Source organism: Eriocheir sinensis, chromosome 20 (genome assembly GCF_024679095.1).
Source record: "Eriocheir sinensis breed Jianghai 21 chromosome 20, ASM2467909v1, whole genome shotgun sequence".
NCBI lineage: Eukaryota > Metazoa > Arthropoda > Malacostraca > Decapoda > Varunidae > Eriocheir > Eriocheir sinensis.
The window spans coordinates 20,915,519-20,930,694 of NC_066528.1; the positions used below are offsets into that span (position 1 = coordinate 20,915,519).

Below are 15,176 nucleotides of genomic sequence, written 5' to 3' on the forward strand. Positions count from 1 at the left end.
ACCAAGAATTCCGAGAGAGAGAGAGAGAGAGAGAGAGAGAGAGAGAGAGAGAGAGAGAGAGAGAGAGAGAGAGAGAGAGACGGGTCGATAAAACGAGGGTAGCGAGATGTATGGGTGTGAGAGAGAGAGAGAGAGAGAGAGAGAGAGTCCCCTGGGCCTAAGGGGAAGCATCTTGCGCGAACACACACACACACACACACACACACACAAATAACACCCCCACCCTCTCTCTCTCTCTCTCTCTCTCTCTCTCTCTCTCTCTCCTAATACAATACGATAGGGAAAGGGAGAAGGATTATAAAGGGGAGGAAAGGAAGAGGAAGAGGAGGAGGAGGAGGAGTTTGCAGCAATATTGTTTAACGAAAGACGAGAGGAAGTAGAGAAAGGAAGAAGAGGAGAAAGGAGAGAAGAGGGGAGATGAGGAAAGGAGAGAAAGAGAAGGGAGAGAAGAGATAAAGAAGGGGGAAGAGGGGAAGAAAAGGGAGGAAAAAGATGGAAGGAGGAAGAGGGAGAGAGAGGCGTGGGAAAGCGACTGAGAGAGAGAGAGAGAGAGAGAGAGAGAGAGAGAGAGAGAGAGAGAGAGAGAGAGAGAGAGAGAACAGCAATACAATTCATCACACTATAGTACACACACACTAATAACAATAATAATAATAATAATAATAACAATGCAATTATATTTCTTTTCTTCTTATTTCCTCCTCCTCCTCCTCAGGTGAACGATTTCTACCTGACGTTTTAATGAAGGTGAGAGTGAGTGCGTGAGTGTTTGTTGCTCTCTTTCACGTCTTCCTCCTCCTCCTCCTCCTCCTCTTCTTTCAATTCTCCTTCCATTCTTTTCTTCCTTTCTTTAATCTTTCTCTATATTGCTCTCTGTTCTTTATCAATTTTCCTTTTCCATAGTTATCATCTCTCTCTCTCTCTCTCTCTCTCTCTCTCTCTCTCTCTCTCTCTCTCTCTCTTATAAAGAGAGAGAGAGAGAGAGAGAGAGAGAGAGAGAGAGAGAGTTACGATTCTATCAATGGGAAGAGTTGTGTGTGTGTGTGTGTGTGTGTGTGTGTGTGTTCCTCTCCTTCCCTCCCTCCTCCTCTCCCTTTCTTCCCCACCATCCTCCTTCACACACACACACACACACACACACACACACACACACACACACAACCTTATATATTGGCAGCAAAATTTATTGATTCAAGGACCAGACAACGCATGCGGCTAATGCTGAAGGGCCCCCACCACCGCCGCCGCCGCCGCCGCCGCCTCCTCCTCCTCTTCCTCCTCCTCCTCTTGCATCCTTCTGCGGCACTGACAACAACAACACCAGTAGAAGTAGTAGTAGTAGGAGGAGGAGGAGTGGTGGTGGTGGTAGTAGTAGTAGTAGTAGTAGTAGTAGTAGTAGTATATAGTAGTAGTAGTATATAGTAGTAGTAGTAGTAGTAGTAGTAGTAGTAGTAGTAGTAGTAGTTAGCAGCATGATTAAAACAACGGGAGAGTTCACATCAAAGCATAACACACACACACACACACACACACACACACACACACACACACACACACACACACACAGTTCCAATTTCTTGATAATTTAAACACACGAGCGAAAAAATAAATAAAAAAAACGATAACAATAACACTAAAAAACAAGATATATGAATTGAGAGAGAGAGAGAGAGAGAGAGAGAGAGAGAGAGAGAGAGAGAGAGAGAGAGAACAAAACCTATAAAAACTGGAGGAGGAAGGGAGGAGGAAAAAATATGGAAGGGGAGAGAAAAATAGAAGGGGAGAGAGATGGAAGGGAGACAAAGGGAGGGAGAGAAAGAGGGGAGGAGAGGGGAGCGTCTGTGCCACATGGAGGGAGGGAGGGAAGGAGAGAAGGGAGGAATGAAGGGAAATGTGAAGGGTGTGTGCATTTAGAGAGAGAGAGAGAGAGAGAGAGAGAGAGAGAGAGGGGGGAGCGTCTGTGCCACATGGAGGGAGGGAGGAAGGGAGAGAAGAGGGAGGGAGGGAGGGAGAGATGAAGGGAAATGGGAAGGGTGTGTGCATTTAGAGAGAGAGAGAGAGAGAGAGAGAGAGAGAGAGAGAGAGAGAGAGAGAGAGAGAGAGAGAGAGCATCATTCTTGGTTTTATGGTGATGGTGATGGTGGTGGTGATGCTGGTGGTGATGGTGGTGATAATGGTGGTTGTCGATCGATAACTAGAATTATATGAATGGCTTCACACACACACACACACACACACACACACACACACACACACACACACATACACATCTACTTCCACCCATCTGTACTATAAAATAAATACTACTACTGAATCTGTATGATATATTATTATGCAGAAAGTTCAATAACCTTAGCATGAGCAGTACAGGAAAGGACGGAACAGTAGTAGTAGTAGTAGTAGTAGTAGTGGTGGTGGTGGTAGTAGTAGTAGTAGTAGTAGTAGTAGTAGTAGTAGTAGTAGTAATAGTGGTAGTAGTAGTAGTAGTAATAGTTGTTGTTGAAGTAGTAATAGTAGTTGTTGTAGTAGTAGTAGTAGTAGCTGTTGTAGTAGTAGTAATAATAGTGGTAGTAGTAGTAGTAATAGTAGTAACAGTAGTTATTGTAGTAGTAGTAGTAGCTGAAGTAGTAGTAGTAGTAGTAGTAGTAGTAGTATAGTTGTAGCAGCAGCAGCAGTAGTAGTAGTAGTAGTAGTAGTAGTAGTAATAGAGAAAAAACGCCTTACGCAACGGATATAATTTAACTTACTATCATACTTTTTTTATAATTTTAGTTTTTCATTTATTTTCTTTTTACTTTTTTTCTTTTACACTCATTATTTTCCTTAGATTTTTGGTCCTCCTCCTTCTGTCTCACTTAAATTCTTGTTCTCTTTTCTTTCTTACCTCAAGAAAGAAAACTACATTACCATAAGGAGAGTTACCTTACAGCAAGAGGAGGGCAAGGATAAGGAGGAGGTGGAGGAGACCATGTGGGCAAAAATGTGTCAAGGCAATGTTTGTATACTCCAGGTGAAAGGTATGGAGGAGGAGGAGGAGGAGGAGGAGGAGAAAGTAAGAATATGGGTGGAGACGGAAGGTGGAAGTGACTGGGTATGGTAATGGTGGACGTGAGGAAGGACAAGGAGTAACACAAAGGAACACAAAGGAAGAACAAACAACAGAAACCTGATGGTGGCTGTTTGTGACAAGCAACACTAACTATCTAATCAAAGGTGGAAGATGAAGGACAGCAAAGGCGAAGGCTCCTCCCCACCAGCATGGAAAAACTGCATGGAATTTATGTAGGAAAGAGGAAAGTAGTAGTAGTAGTAGTAGTAGTAGTAGTAGTAGTAGTAGTAGTAGTAGTAGTAGTAGTTGTAGTAGTAGTAGAGAGGAAAAGAGAAGGGGAATGATGATGGTGGGCTTGGAAGAAGGACAAACCATCACCATCATCATCACCATCACCACCACCACCACCATCACCACGCCCGTTTGACCTCGCCTCTGTCAATTACCTAACCTCCCTACGTACCCAAGAAAGGGGGAGAAGGGAAGGAAGAGGAGGAAGAAGAGGAAGGGGAGAAGGGAGGGAAAACAAAGGAGAGGGGAGAAGGGAAGGGAAGGAAGGAAGGGGATGGGAAAGGGAGTGAGAAGATAATGGGAAGGGGAAGGAAGGGGAGGAAACAAAGAGGAAAGGAAGAGGAGGAGGAGGAGGAGGAGGAGGTAGAACGGATGAATTTAAAGACTTCGATGAGATATGCTGACCACATCTTCCTCCTCCTCCTCTTCCTCCTCCTCCTCCTCTTCCACCAGCTCAAAGTATACAAGAATAGGTACACACACACACACACACACACACACAGCTCTTTGTCAGGTAGCACCAACAGTCACCAACAGTCCTGCCCCGCCCTGTGTGTGTGTGTGTGTGTGTGTGTGTGTGGAATGAATGAAAAACTGCCTAACTGATTGACTAACTGACTGAAGGAAGAGGAGGAGGAGGAGGAGGAGATGGAGGAGAGACAAAGAAGAATGAGAAGAATGACATAGGAAAGGAAGAAGGAAGAGGAAGAGGAGAAAGGAAATGGAAGAGAAGAAATAACAAGAAATAAAAGTAAATAACACGAACAAGAACCGGAGGAAGAGGAAGAAGATGAAGTCTAAGAGGAAAAAAGAAGAAAAATACGAATCAGAATAATAAGAGGAGGAGGAGGAGGAGAAGGAGGAAGAAGTAACAGCGACCAGAAAGTTGGAGGAGAGGAGGAAGAGGAGGAGGAGGTAACCTGGAAGAGGGCAACCACCACGAGGCGACAGCTGGCGGCGAGGGTTCAAGGTCGGTAGAGAGAGAGAGAGAGAGAGAGAGAGAGAGAGAGAGAGAGAGAGAGAGAAGGGGGGGAAGGGTAGAGGGAGGATAGAAACAAGCAGATAAGAGAGAGAGAGAGAGAGAGAGAGAGAGAGAGAGAGAGAGAGAGAATACTTCGTCAGACAAAAGCAGAGAAAGAGAACGAGTAGAAAAGAGAAAGATGAGGAGAAAGGATGAGAGAGAGAGAGAGAGAGAGAGAGAGAGAGAGAGAGAGAGAGAGAGAGAGAGAGAGAGAGAGAGAGAGAGAGAGTGTGTGTACTTCGTCAGACAAAAGCAGAGAAAGAGAGAGAGATAACATGTAGAAAAGAGAAAGAAGATGAGGAGAAAGGATGTAAGGGAAGGAAAGAGGGAGGGACGGAGAGGAATAGGAAAGGGAGGATGGGAAGGAAGGAGGGACGGAGGGATAGGAAAGGGGGGGATGGGAAGGAAACGAGGTGAGAAAGGAAGTGGAGGAGGAGGAGGAGGAGGAAGGGGGGGAGAGAGAGGGTAAAGAACTGTTGATACCACTACAGCTACTACAACAACAACTATTACTACTACTACTAAAGATAATAATAATAATAATAACTATGAACTCTCTTTGTCTGGGTCCTCTCTCTCTCTCTCTCTCTCTCTCTCTCTCTCTCTCACTATATATAGCCATACACTCTTGCATGAGCTACGCAGTGACACACAGAGAGAGAGAGAGAGAGAGAGAGAGAGAGAGAGAGAGAGAGAGAAAATAAATTACTAACAACAAACAAATAATTAGAAACCGCTGCATTATCTGACCACAATAGCTCTCTCTCTCTCTCTCTCTCTCATGGGAAGTGTTATCATCATTTCTACGTCATACTGCGTCATCATAGTTTCCAGTATCTTTCTCTCTCTCTCTCTCTCTCTCTCTCTCTCTCTCTCACAAATATTAACATTACGTTTGTGGATAAAAGTTTGTCAAATCATTCTCTCTCTCTCTCTCTCTCTCTCTCTCTCTCTCTCTCTCTCTCTCTCTCTCTCTCAACTATTAATATTACGTTTGTGGATAAAAGTTTAAGTCAAATCATTCTCTCTCTCTCTCTCTCTCTCTCTCTCTCTCTCTCTCTCTCTCTCTCAACTATTAATATTACGTTTGTGGATAAAAATTTAAGTCAAATCATTCTCTCTCTCTCTCTCTCTCTCTCTCTCTCTCTCTCTCTCAGCTATTAATATTACTGTTTGTGAATAAAAGTTTAAATCAAATCATTCTCTCTCTCTCTCTCTCTCTCTCTCTCTCTACTGATGCTGGCTGTTTATCTATCATTTCTATTAATATATTTGTTTATGTTTACGGTGATTCATAAATAATAATAATAATAATAATAATAATAATAATAATAATAATAATAATAATCAAAGATGGTTTAGTCTTGGTGATTTAAAATTAATATGTAGCGGTGGTGGTGGTGGTGATGATGGTGACTGGTGATAGTGGTGATAGGATGGTAAATTTTTAATGATATGGTGGTGGTGATGACGGTGGTGGTTGTGGTGGTGGTGATAGTGGTGATGGAGTGAGAAACTCTTGATATGGTGGTGGTGGTGATGATGATGGTGATACTGGTGGTGATGACGATGGTGTTGAAGTGTTATGCATCCGGTCAAATCCCACCCTGGCTTTTTTTTTTTTCTTCCTTCCTATGAAAACTAAGAATACTGCTTTACATTTTATATATGAACAGAATTAGGTCAGCCCATAATGATCTGCTTTTCAATAGTGGCTGATAACAGTGAATTAACTTCATATATACAGAATTAGGTCAGTCCACAATGATCTGCTTTTCAATAGTGGCTGATAACAGTGATTTAGCTTCATATATACAGAATTAGGTCAGTCCATAATGATCTGCTTTTCAATAGTGGCTGATAACAGTGAATTAACTTCATATATACAGAATTAGGTCAGTCCACAATGATCTGCTTTTCAATAGTGGCTGATAACAGTGATTTAGCTTCATATATACAGAATTAGGTCAGTCCATAATGATCTGCTTTTCAATAGTGGCTGAGAAGTGATTTAGCTTCATATATACAGAATTAGGTCAGTCCATAATGATCTGCTTTTCAATAGTGGCTGATAACAGTGATTTAGCTTCATATATACAGAATTAGGTCAGTCCATAATGATCTGCTTTTCAATAGTGGCTGATAACAGTGATTTAGCTTCATATATACAGAATTAGGTCAGTCCATAATGATCTTTTCAATGGTGTCTGAGAACAGTGATTTAGCTTCATATATACAGAATTAGGTCAGTCCATAATGATCTACTTTTCAATGGTGGCTGAGAACAGTGATTTAGCTTCATATATACAGAATTAGGTCAGCCCATAATGATCTGCTTTTCAATAGTGGCTGATAACAGTGATTTAGCTTCATATATACAGAATTAGGTCAGACCATAATGATCTGCTTTTCAATGGTGTCTGAGAACAGTGATTTAGCTTCATATATACAGAATTAGGTCAGCCCATAATGATCTGCTTTTCAATAGTGGGTGATAACAGTGATTTAGCTTCATATATACAGAATTAGGTCAGCCCATAATGATCTGCTTTTCAATGGTGTCTGAGAAGTGATTTAGCTTCATATATACAGAATTAAGTCAGTCCATACTTATCTGCTTTTCAATAGTGGCTGATAACAGTGATTTAGCTTCATATATACAGAATTAGGTCAGCCCATAATGATCTGCTTTTCAATAGTGGCTGATAACAGTGATTTAGCTTCATATTTACAGAATTAGGTCAGCCCATAATGATCTGCTTTTCAATAGTGGCTGATAACAGTGATTTAGCTTCATATATACAGAATTAGGTCAGCCCATAATGATCTGCTTTTCAATAGTGGCTGATAACAGTGATTTAGCTTCATATATACAGAATTAGGTCAGCCCATAATGATCTGCTTTTCAATAGTGGCTGATAACAGTGATTTAGCTTCATATATACAGAATTAGGTCAGTCCACAATGATCTGCTTTTCAATAGTGGCTGATAACAGTGATTTAGCTTCATATATACAGAATTAGGCCAGTCCACAATGATCTGCTTTTCAATGGTGGCTGATAACAGTGATTTAGCTTCATATATACAGAATTAGGTCAGTCCATAATGATCTGCTTTTCAATAGTGGCTGATAACAGTGATTTAGCTTCATATATACAGAATTAGGTCAGTCCATAATGATCTTTTCAATAGTGGCTGAGAACAGTGATTTAGCTTCATATATACAGAATTAGGTCAGTCCATAATGATCTACTTTTCAATGGTGGCTGATAACAGTGATTTAGCTTCATATATACAGAATTAGGTCAGTCCATAATGATCTGCTTTTCAATAGTGGCTGATAACAGTGATTTAGCTTCATATATACAGAATTAGGTCAGTCCATAATGATCTTTTCAATAGTGGCTGAGAACAGTGATTTAGCTTCATATATACAGAATTAGGTCAGTCCATAATGATCTTTTCAATAGTGGCTGAGAACAGTGATTTAGCTTCATATATATAGAATTAGGTCAGTCCATAATGATCTTTTCAATAGTGGCTGAGAACTGATTTAGCTTCATATATACAGAATTAGGTCAGTCTATAATGTCCTTTTTAATATTGTCTAGGTAAGCATTGTGTTTTCTTTATATAGAGAAATAGGAAACACAAATTAACTCTTTTTCAGTTTTGGATAAGAATATAATGTTTTCTATTTATATATACATCATTATACTAGCCCATGACCTATTTTTCATTATTATCAAAGAATAGTTTTATCTTCATAATATAGTAGTACATCATTAAGTTAGCCCATGCCCTCTTTTTCATCACTGGCCGAGAGTTATGTTATTTTTATATATCTATATACACAGAATTAGGGAAATCTTTAACCCAGTAGCTGCAGGGGTCATGTTTCTTAGGTTAGGTTAGGTTAAAGGCCCTTCTAAGTAAAATAATGAGAAAGAATCATCAATCATGCAAACCATTTCATAATACATATCAACGCATGTGTGATCAGTTTATGCATCATCTATTTTGGGAGTTTTATATCATGGCAGAAATTTGGCCCGTCGCTGCTACACGGTAAAGCCACAAATTTGGCCCGTCGCTGCTACCGGGTTAATGATATGCTTTTGAATACTGGCTAAGAATGATGTGGTTTTTTTAGACAGTCTATAATGATATCCTTTTCAGTTGTTGCTAAGAATAATGTTTTCCTTTTCATATTTACAGAATTAATTAAGGCAGCCCATAATGATCTTTTCAATAGTGGAGGAGAATAATGTGTTTCTTAATATTATAGAATTGGGTCAGTCCAAAATGATATAAGCATACTATTTGTTTTTTATATACACAGTTACGGCATTCTATAATATCCTTTTTTTCAATTTTGTCTAAGAATACTGATTTATTTATATATACTAAGAATGTAATGTGTTCTATTCATATATACAGAATTAGGGCAGCCAATAATTATCTCCTTTTCAATGGTGCCTAATAAAAATGCTTTCCTTATATACACAATTAGGACAGGCAATAATGATACCCTTGGCTGAGAATAATGTTTTCTCTATATAAGTACAGAATCAGGGCAGTCTATAATTATCTACATACGAGTATACCATACAGAACTAGGTTATCCCATGACGATATCCTTTCTAATAGGGACTAAGGACAATGATATCTTTATATTGTAGAATTAGGTCAGCCCACAATGATCTCCTATTCAATATTGTCTATGAATAATGCTTTCTTTTCAGCTGCTAAAACTATGTACAGAAGAAGGCTCAAACTACCACCATGGACATAAAACTAATACTGGAAGTGCCCATTTATAAGCTAGAAGAATGGTGATGACTGATGGTGATGAGCTTATGCTGGTTACTGTAGTGGCTGTCGTGGTGATGATGGTGGTGGTGTAGGCAGGAATGGTATAACACTGGTGGTGGTGATGAACGAATATTGGTAACACTGTCGTGGTGATGATGGTGGTGATGATGCTGGTGGTGATGTGGGGAGAAATGATAACCCTGCCGTGGTGGTGACACTGGTGATGATGGTGGTGGTGTTAAGAGCAATGGTAACCCTGGAGGTGGTGATGGTGATGATGGTGGATGCAATACTAACAGTGGTGATGCTGATGGTGATGTGGGGAGCAATGGTAACGCTGGTGGTGGTGATGATACTGGTGATGATGGTGGCGTTGGTAACCCTGGTGGTGGTGATGCCTTGGTCAACCGTCTGGTGTTTGTGTGACCGCCTCCCATGCCCCACACTGCCCTCCTATGCCCCACACCGCCCTGCCCCTGCCCCACATCGCCCTGCCCTGCCCCTGCCCCTACCCCGTCAACACCAGCAGGCAGGGAGAGGCTGGGCAGGGCAGGGCAGGTGTGTGTGTGTGTGTGTGTGTGTGTGAGCGGGACGGGACGGGGCGGGGCGGGGCGGGCAGGGTACGTCCGGGGAGAACAAAGCCCCGAGTGAGGGAACACGTGGGAGGGACGCCAAGCACCACCACCACCACGACCCACGCCACCACACGCCTTCAAGCCGCCCGCGCCCGCCACCCAGCCTACCGGGGGCGGCCTACACACACACACACACACACACACACACACACACACACACACAAACACGACCCCCCCCCCTCAGGTTCTCCCTCCCCCCAGGTCGCCCAAGTCCCCAGCGGCGCCGCGTCGAGAGCTAAAGGACAAATTAAAGAATACTCACCAAACCACGCCGAAGGCCCCGTAGCCGATGGGTCTGTCGGGCGTGACCTCGTTGCTGCTGGTGGGCGAGGGCGTGGCCGTCTGGCCGTGGTGGGGCTGCTGCTGCTGCTGTTGCTGCTGCCCGCCCACGCCGCCCGCCCCGGCCTGCTGAGGGGGCTGCTGCTGCTGGGCCGAGGCGCCGCTGGTCCTGTGGTGGGGGTGGTGGGCGTGGATGGCCCCCACGCCCGTGCCCGGCTGGGGCGCGCCGCCCCGAGGGTCCAAGTGGGCATAGTAGCTGGGCTGAGCGGCTGCGAGGATAGCGGCGTTGTGGGCGGGGGGCACCACGCCCACGCCTCGCTCCCCCACGCCCGCCATCATGTGCTGCCGCCCACTGCTGGAGCGCGTGCCCACGAGAGCCATGGGCGGGGTGGTGAACACACCGCCGCCCGCGTTAAGCCCCGCCTGGAGGCCGTGCCCGCACAGGGGACACCGCGGCCCGTAGATGCAGCCTCACATGGGCAGCAGGAGGGGCGGGGCGGGGCGGGGCGGCCACGGGCGTGCTGGGCCGAGGACGACGGGAAGGCAGCCGTCCGTGCCTGCACCTGGGGCTGCTGCTCAGCACACACAGCACCGCCGAGGGATGCTGCTTTAGGTAGGGGAGATGAAGGTGATGGGGGTTCGGCAGCCGTGCCTACACCCGGGTACTCAGCACAGCACAGCACAGCACACTCAGCATCACCTGGCCAGTGCTCAGCCTCACCATCTGGCCGCCGCCGCCACACTCAGCTGACTCCAACACTCGCACCACACTCGCCTGACTCGCCCCGCGCCACACCACGCCTTCACACTGGGATATCCACGCCAAATGGCACACTGCTCGGCCAGGAAAGAGTGACTGCCCACACACTTCCTTTGTATCCCGCCACGCTAGTGTCTGGGAGAGGATCACCCCGACAACGCTCACCCACCAAAGGCTTCTCACTTACTGCCAGGCGCCGCCAACCTCGGGGACCATATTCTCCAGTACGGCCCCGCATCCTCCCTCCCTCCCTCCCCCCGCTAAAGATTCCCTCTGTCTGTGAAAATGAGACTAATCGAGTTTTCATGAGGGTTTTCTCACATTCATGGTACAGAAGAAGGGTCACACTACCACCAGGGTCATTAAGCTACCCCTGGAAATGCCCAAAACGCCCATGAAAGCCCTGTCAAATATGTGTACTTGGGCGCCGAGCGGTTTGCGAGTACGACGCCCAACCTTATATTTGTCAAGGCTTTCGTAGGAGTTTCGGGCATTCCCAGGGATAATTCAATGACCCTGGTGGTAGTTTGATCCTTCTTCCGTACATTCAACGTGAAAAAACGCCCATGGAAATCCGATTTATCTCCTTTTTGGCCTTTGGAAATAGTTGACATGAGAGTGGAGGCGTCTGTGAACACCAACCCAGGAGGCTGATTGGGCGATGTTGTACGGAAATGAAGGAATTTGGGGCCCATTCTGCAATGCTTCGGATATATAAGACACCATACCAATATTATAACAGGACTGCATGATGTTTAAGACCTCCAAACTTCTCTACGATGACTTAGAGAGGAATGAAAGTGTATCGTACGCCCGCCAGGGAAATGACGAGCGACCTCATCATGGCGTGTTTCAGATATATTACTAACTCATCTCGGCCAGCCAGGATAATAACCTCGACCTGCGTCATTCACATGCTAGTCCCCGTGCTCTAACACCCACTGGGGACTTGAGATTCACCACAAAGAGGCAGACTACGAGGGAATTCCGGGGCAGGGGTAGGGAGGCTGTGGGGGCCATTCTCATAAGCATTTCTGCTGAGCCCCAAACACACACACACATTCATTTAAGGCTTTCGCAAACGTCGTGGGCTTTTCCATGGGTAGTTTTATGACCCTAGTAATAGTTTGACAAAGCCTCTACAAGGTGAGCGTAAAGAAGCGGTCATGAGAAAGCGTTTAACTTCATTTTTTAGCCTTTAGATATATTTTTTTGAGAGCACGCGAGCCTGACGACGAAGCGGTGAAGGACAAAGCATTAACCTGCCTGTCCTGGATATCCCTTCATCTGTTATATGCCCTTCTTTTTGCTCCTTTGTTAGTCAATCGTAGAATAAAAATCCTTTCCTAGAGTCTTCCCCTATTTGTCTTCCGTTAGCGTAATCAGTCCTGTCTATGCAGAGGTTCTAACTCATCCCTTCATCTGTATATCTCTCGGTATTGTCTTTCACGCCTTTGTCTATCGTAGAATAAAGACCTTTCCTAACGTTTTCAATTTGGCTTTCTACCGTGAGCGAAGGTACTCCATCCTGTCTGTGCAAACGTTCTAATCCATCCCTTCATCTGTATATCTATCTATCCTGTCTGTTACGGCTTTGCTAGTTGTATAGGATAAAGACCTTTCCTAACGTTTTCAACTTGGCTTTCTACCGTTAGCGTACTCCATCCAATGCAAAGGTTCTAATTCATCCTTCTGTCCGCCCTGCCTCTCTTCTATACACGTGAACGCATACCTGAGCTTCCCTGATCAAAGTCACTACCACTATCTCTGCCTATCGTTAGCGTACTCTATCCTGTCTAAACCTCTTCATCAGTGTCTCTATCTGCCTCTCTTCTATACACGTGAACGCATACCTGAGCTTCCCTGATCAAAGTCACTACCACTATCTCTGCCTATCGTTAGCGTACTCTATCCTGTCTAAATCTCTTCCATAACCTCTTCATCAGTGTCTCTATCTGCCTCTCTTCTACGTGAACGCACACCTGAGCTTCCCAGGGCCACTACCACGGCCTGCGCTTGCCAGCCCTCCACGCCGTGCAGGCCAAACCACATCCTTCCTCCCCTCTCCTCGCCACCTCTGTCCTGCCTTTGCCCTAGCTGTGGTTATCGCAGTCTCTGGTTAGCCAGCGGTGGGGCTGAGGGACATATTCTTATACATATTATCTGACAAGGCTTTCGTAGGAGTTCTGGGTATGTCCATGAGTAGTTTTATAACCCTGGTGGTAGTTCGACCATTCTTCTACACCATGAACGTAAATATACATTCATGAGAACACGTTTAACCTCTTTTTCAGCCTTAGAAATAATTTTAAGGGTCATAATCTACATTCTGCCGCCCAAGTTCATATGACAAGGCTTTTGTAGGAGTTCTGGGCATTTCCATGGGTAGTTTTATAACCCTGGTGGTAGTTTGACCCTTCTTCTACACCATGAACGTAAAAATACACTCATGAGAACAAGTTTAACCTCTTTTTCAGCCCTTAGAAATAATTTTAAGGGTCATATCCTTCTACATTTCAGCGCTCAAGTTCATATCTGACAAGGCTTTCGTAGGAGTTCTGGGCATATCCATGGGTAGTTTTATAACCCTGGTGGTAGTTTGACCCTTCTTCTACACCATGAACGTAAAAATACGCTCATGAGAACACGTTTAACCTCTTTTTCAGCCCTTAGAAATAATTTTAAGGGTCATATCCTTCTACATTTCAGCGCTCAAGTTCATATCTGACAAGGCTTTCGTAGGAGTTCTGGGCATATCCATGGATAGTTTTATGACCCCGGTGGTAGTTTGACCCTTCTACTGCACCATGAAGCTAATAGAACACTCGTGGGGACTCGATTGATCTCCTTTTTGGCCTTTGGAAATAGTTGATGTGAGGTGTGAAAGCGTCTGACGGACCTCTGAGCCGTGAGAGCGAGAGGGCGGCCGCGCACACCTTATCAAGTTACGCCTAGGAGATAGAGGGGCTTTTAACAGCGGCGTGGGCTGGCTACTACACTCTCCACACCACTCACTGCCCGCCCCTTGCTCTAGAAACCCTGCACAAACGAATCAGGCTCCCACTACGACAGTGGCGGACCCAGCTGCAGGTGCAGGGGGGAGCTGATATACAAGATGGGCGCCATACCATAATACCATATTACATAGATAGATAGATAGATAGTTATGCCTTTCTTGTTTTTTTTACAAATTCAAATACGATAATGTTCGCAATTTTTTATATTTGTTTTGTATGTTTATTATTTTTTATTATTATTATTATTATTATTATTATTAGTAGTAGTAGTAGTAGGCTAGTAGTAGTAGTAGTGGTAGTAGTAGTAGTGGTAGTAGTAGCAGTAATAATGGTAGTAGCAATAGTAGTAGTAGTAGCAGGAATGATAGTACCCCCAGATCTCAATGAGTCCCCCCCTCCTCCCCCCTGCATCCGCCACTGAACTACGGCTGTTTCCCAAGGCCACAGAGAAGATTAACCGGGTATTCGTTCGTGGGTGATTTTCCAGTTCAGGGTGCAGCAGAGGGCGTGTAAAGCTATCACGGGGGTCGCAAAACAGGCCATGAAAACCGGACTGTATTAAACATATGGTCACTACAAAACTACCTTCTTGGATTGATATAGTAGTTAATGATGGAAATACATGGGAACTCAACTAATGTATGGCTTTAGGAAATAGTTTTGAGAGCTGAAAACCCTTGAAATCTTAACCAGAGCGACCTTGTAAGTTTCATAATACACACAAAACTACCTTCTTGGATTGATATAGTAGTTAATGATGGAAATACATGGGAACTCAACTAATGTATGGCTTTAGGAAATACTTACAAGAGCTGAAAAAACTTGAAATCTTAAACAGAACGACCTTGTAAGTTTCATAATACACACAAAACTACCTTCTTGGATTGATATAGTAGTTAATGATGGAAATACATGGGAACTCAACTAATGTATGGCTTTAGGAAATACTTATGAGAGATGAAAACCCTTGAAATCTTAACTAGAGCGACCTTGTAAATTCCATAATACACACAAAACTACCCTCTTGGATTGATATAGTAGTTAATGATGGAAATACATGGGAACTCAACTAATGTATGGCTTTAGGAAATAGTTATGAGAGCTGAAAACCCTTGAAATCTTAACCAGAGCGACCTTGTAAATTCCATAATACACACAAAACTACCTTCTTGGATTTATATAGTAGTTAATGATGGAAATACATGGGAACTCAACAATGTATGGCTTTAGGAAATAGTTTTGAGAGCTGAAAACCCTTGAAATCTTAACCAGAGCGACCTTGTAAATTCCATAATACACACAAATCTA

At 44.0% G+C, this 15,176-nt stretch overlaps 1 protein-coding gene across 33 annotated transcripts in view; it reads right to left on the bottom strand.

Moving 5' to 3' along the window:
• LOC127001374 (serine/threonine-protein kinase NLK2-like) overlaps positions 1-11,049 on the bottom strand; it is an 83,064-nt gene extending 72,015 nt beyond the window's left edge. For all 33 annotated transcript variants that reach the window (XR_007755187.1, XR_007755194.1, XR_007755197.1 and 30 more), the window contains exon 1: positions 10,075-11,049. Coding sequence is in view for 1 of the 33 variants with exons in the window: in XM_050865921.1 (XP_050721878.1) it covers positions 10,075-10,472 (398 nt within the window). In the remaining 32 variants the exon portion in view is untranslated. The remainder of the gene's footprint in view (positions 1-10,074) is intronic.
• Between the last annotated feature and the right edge of the window lie 4,127 nt (positions 11,050-15,176).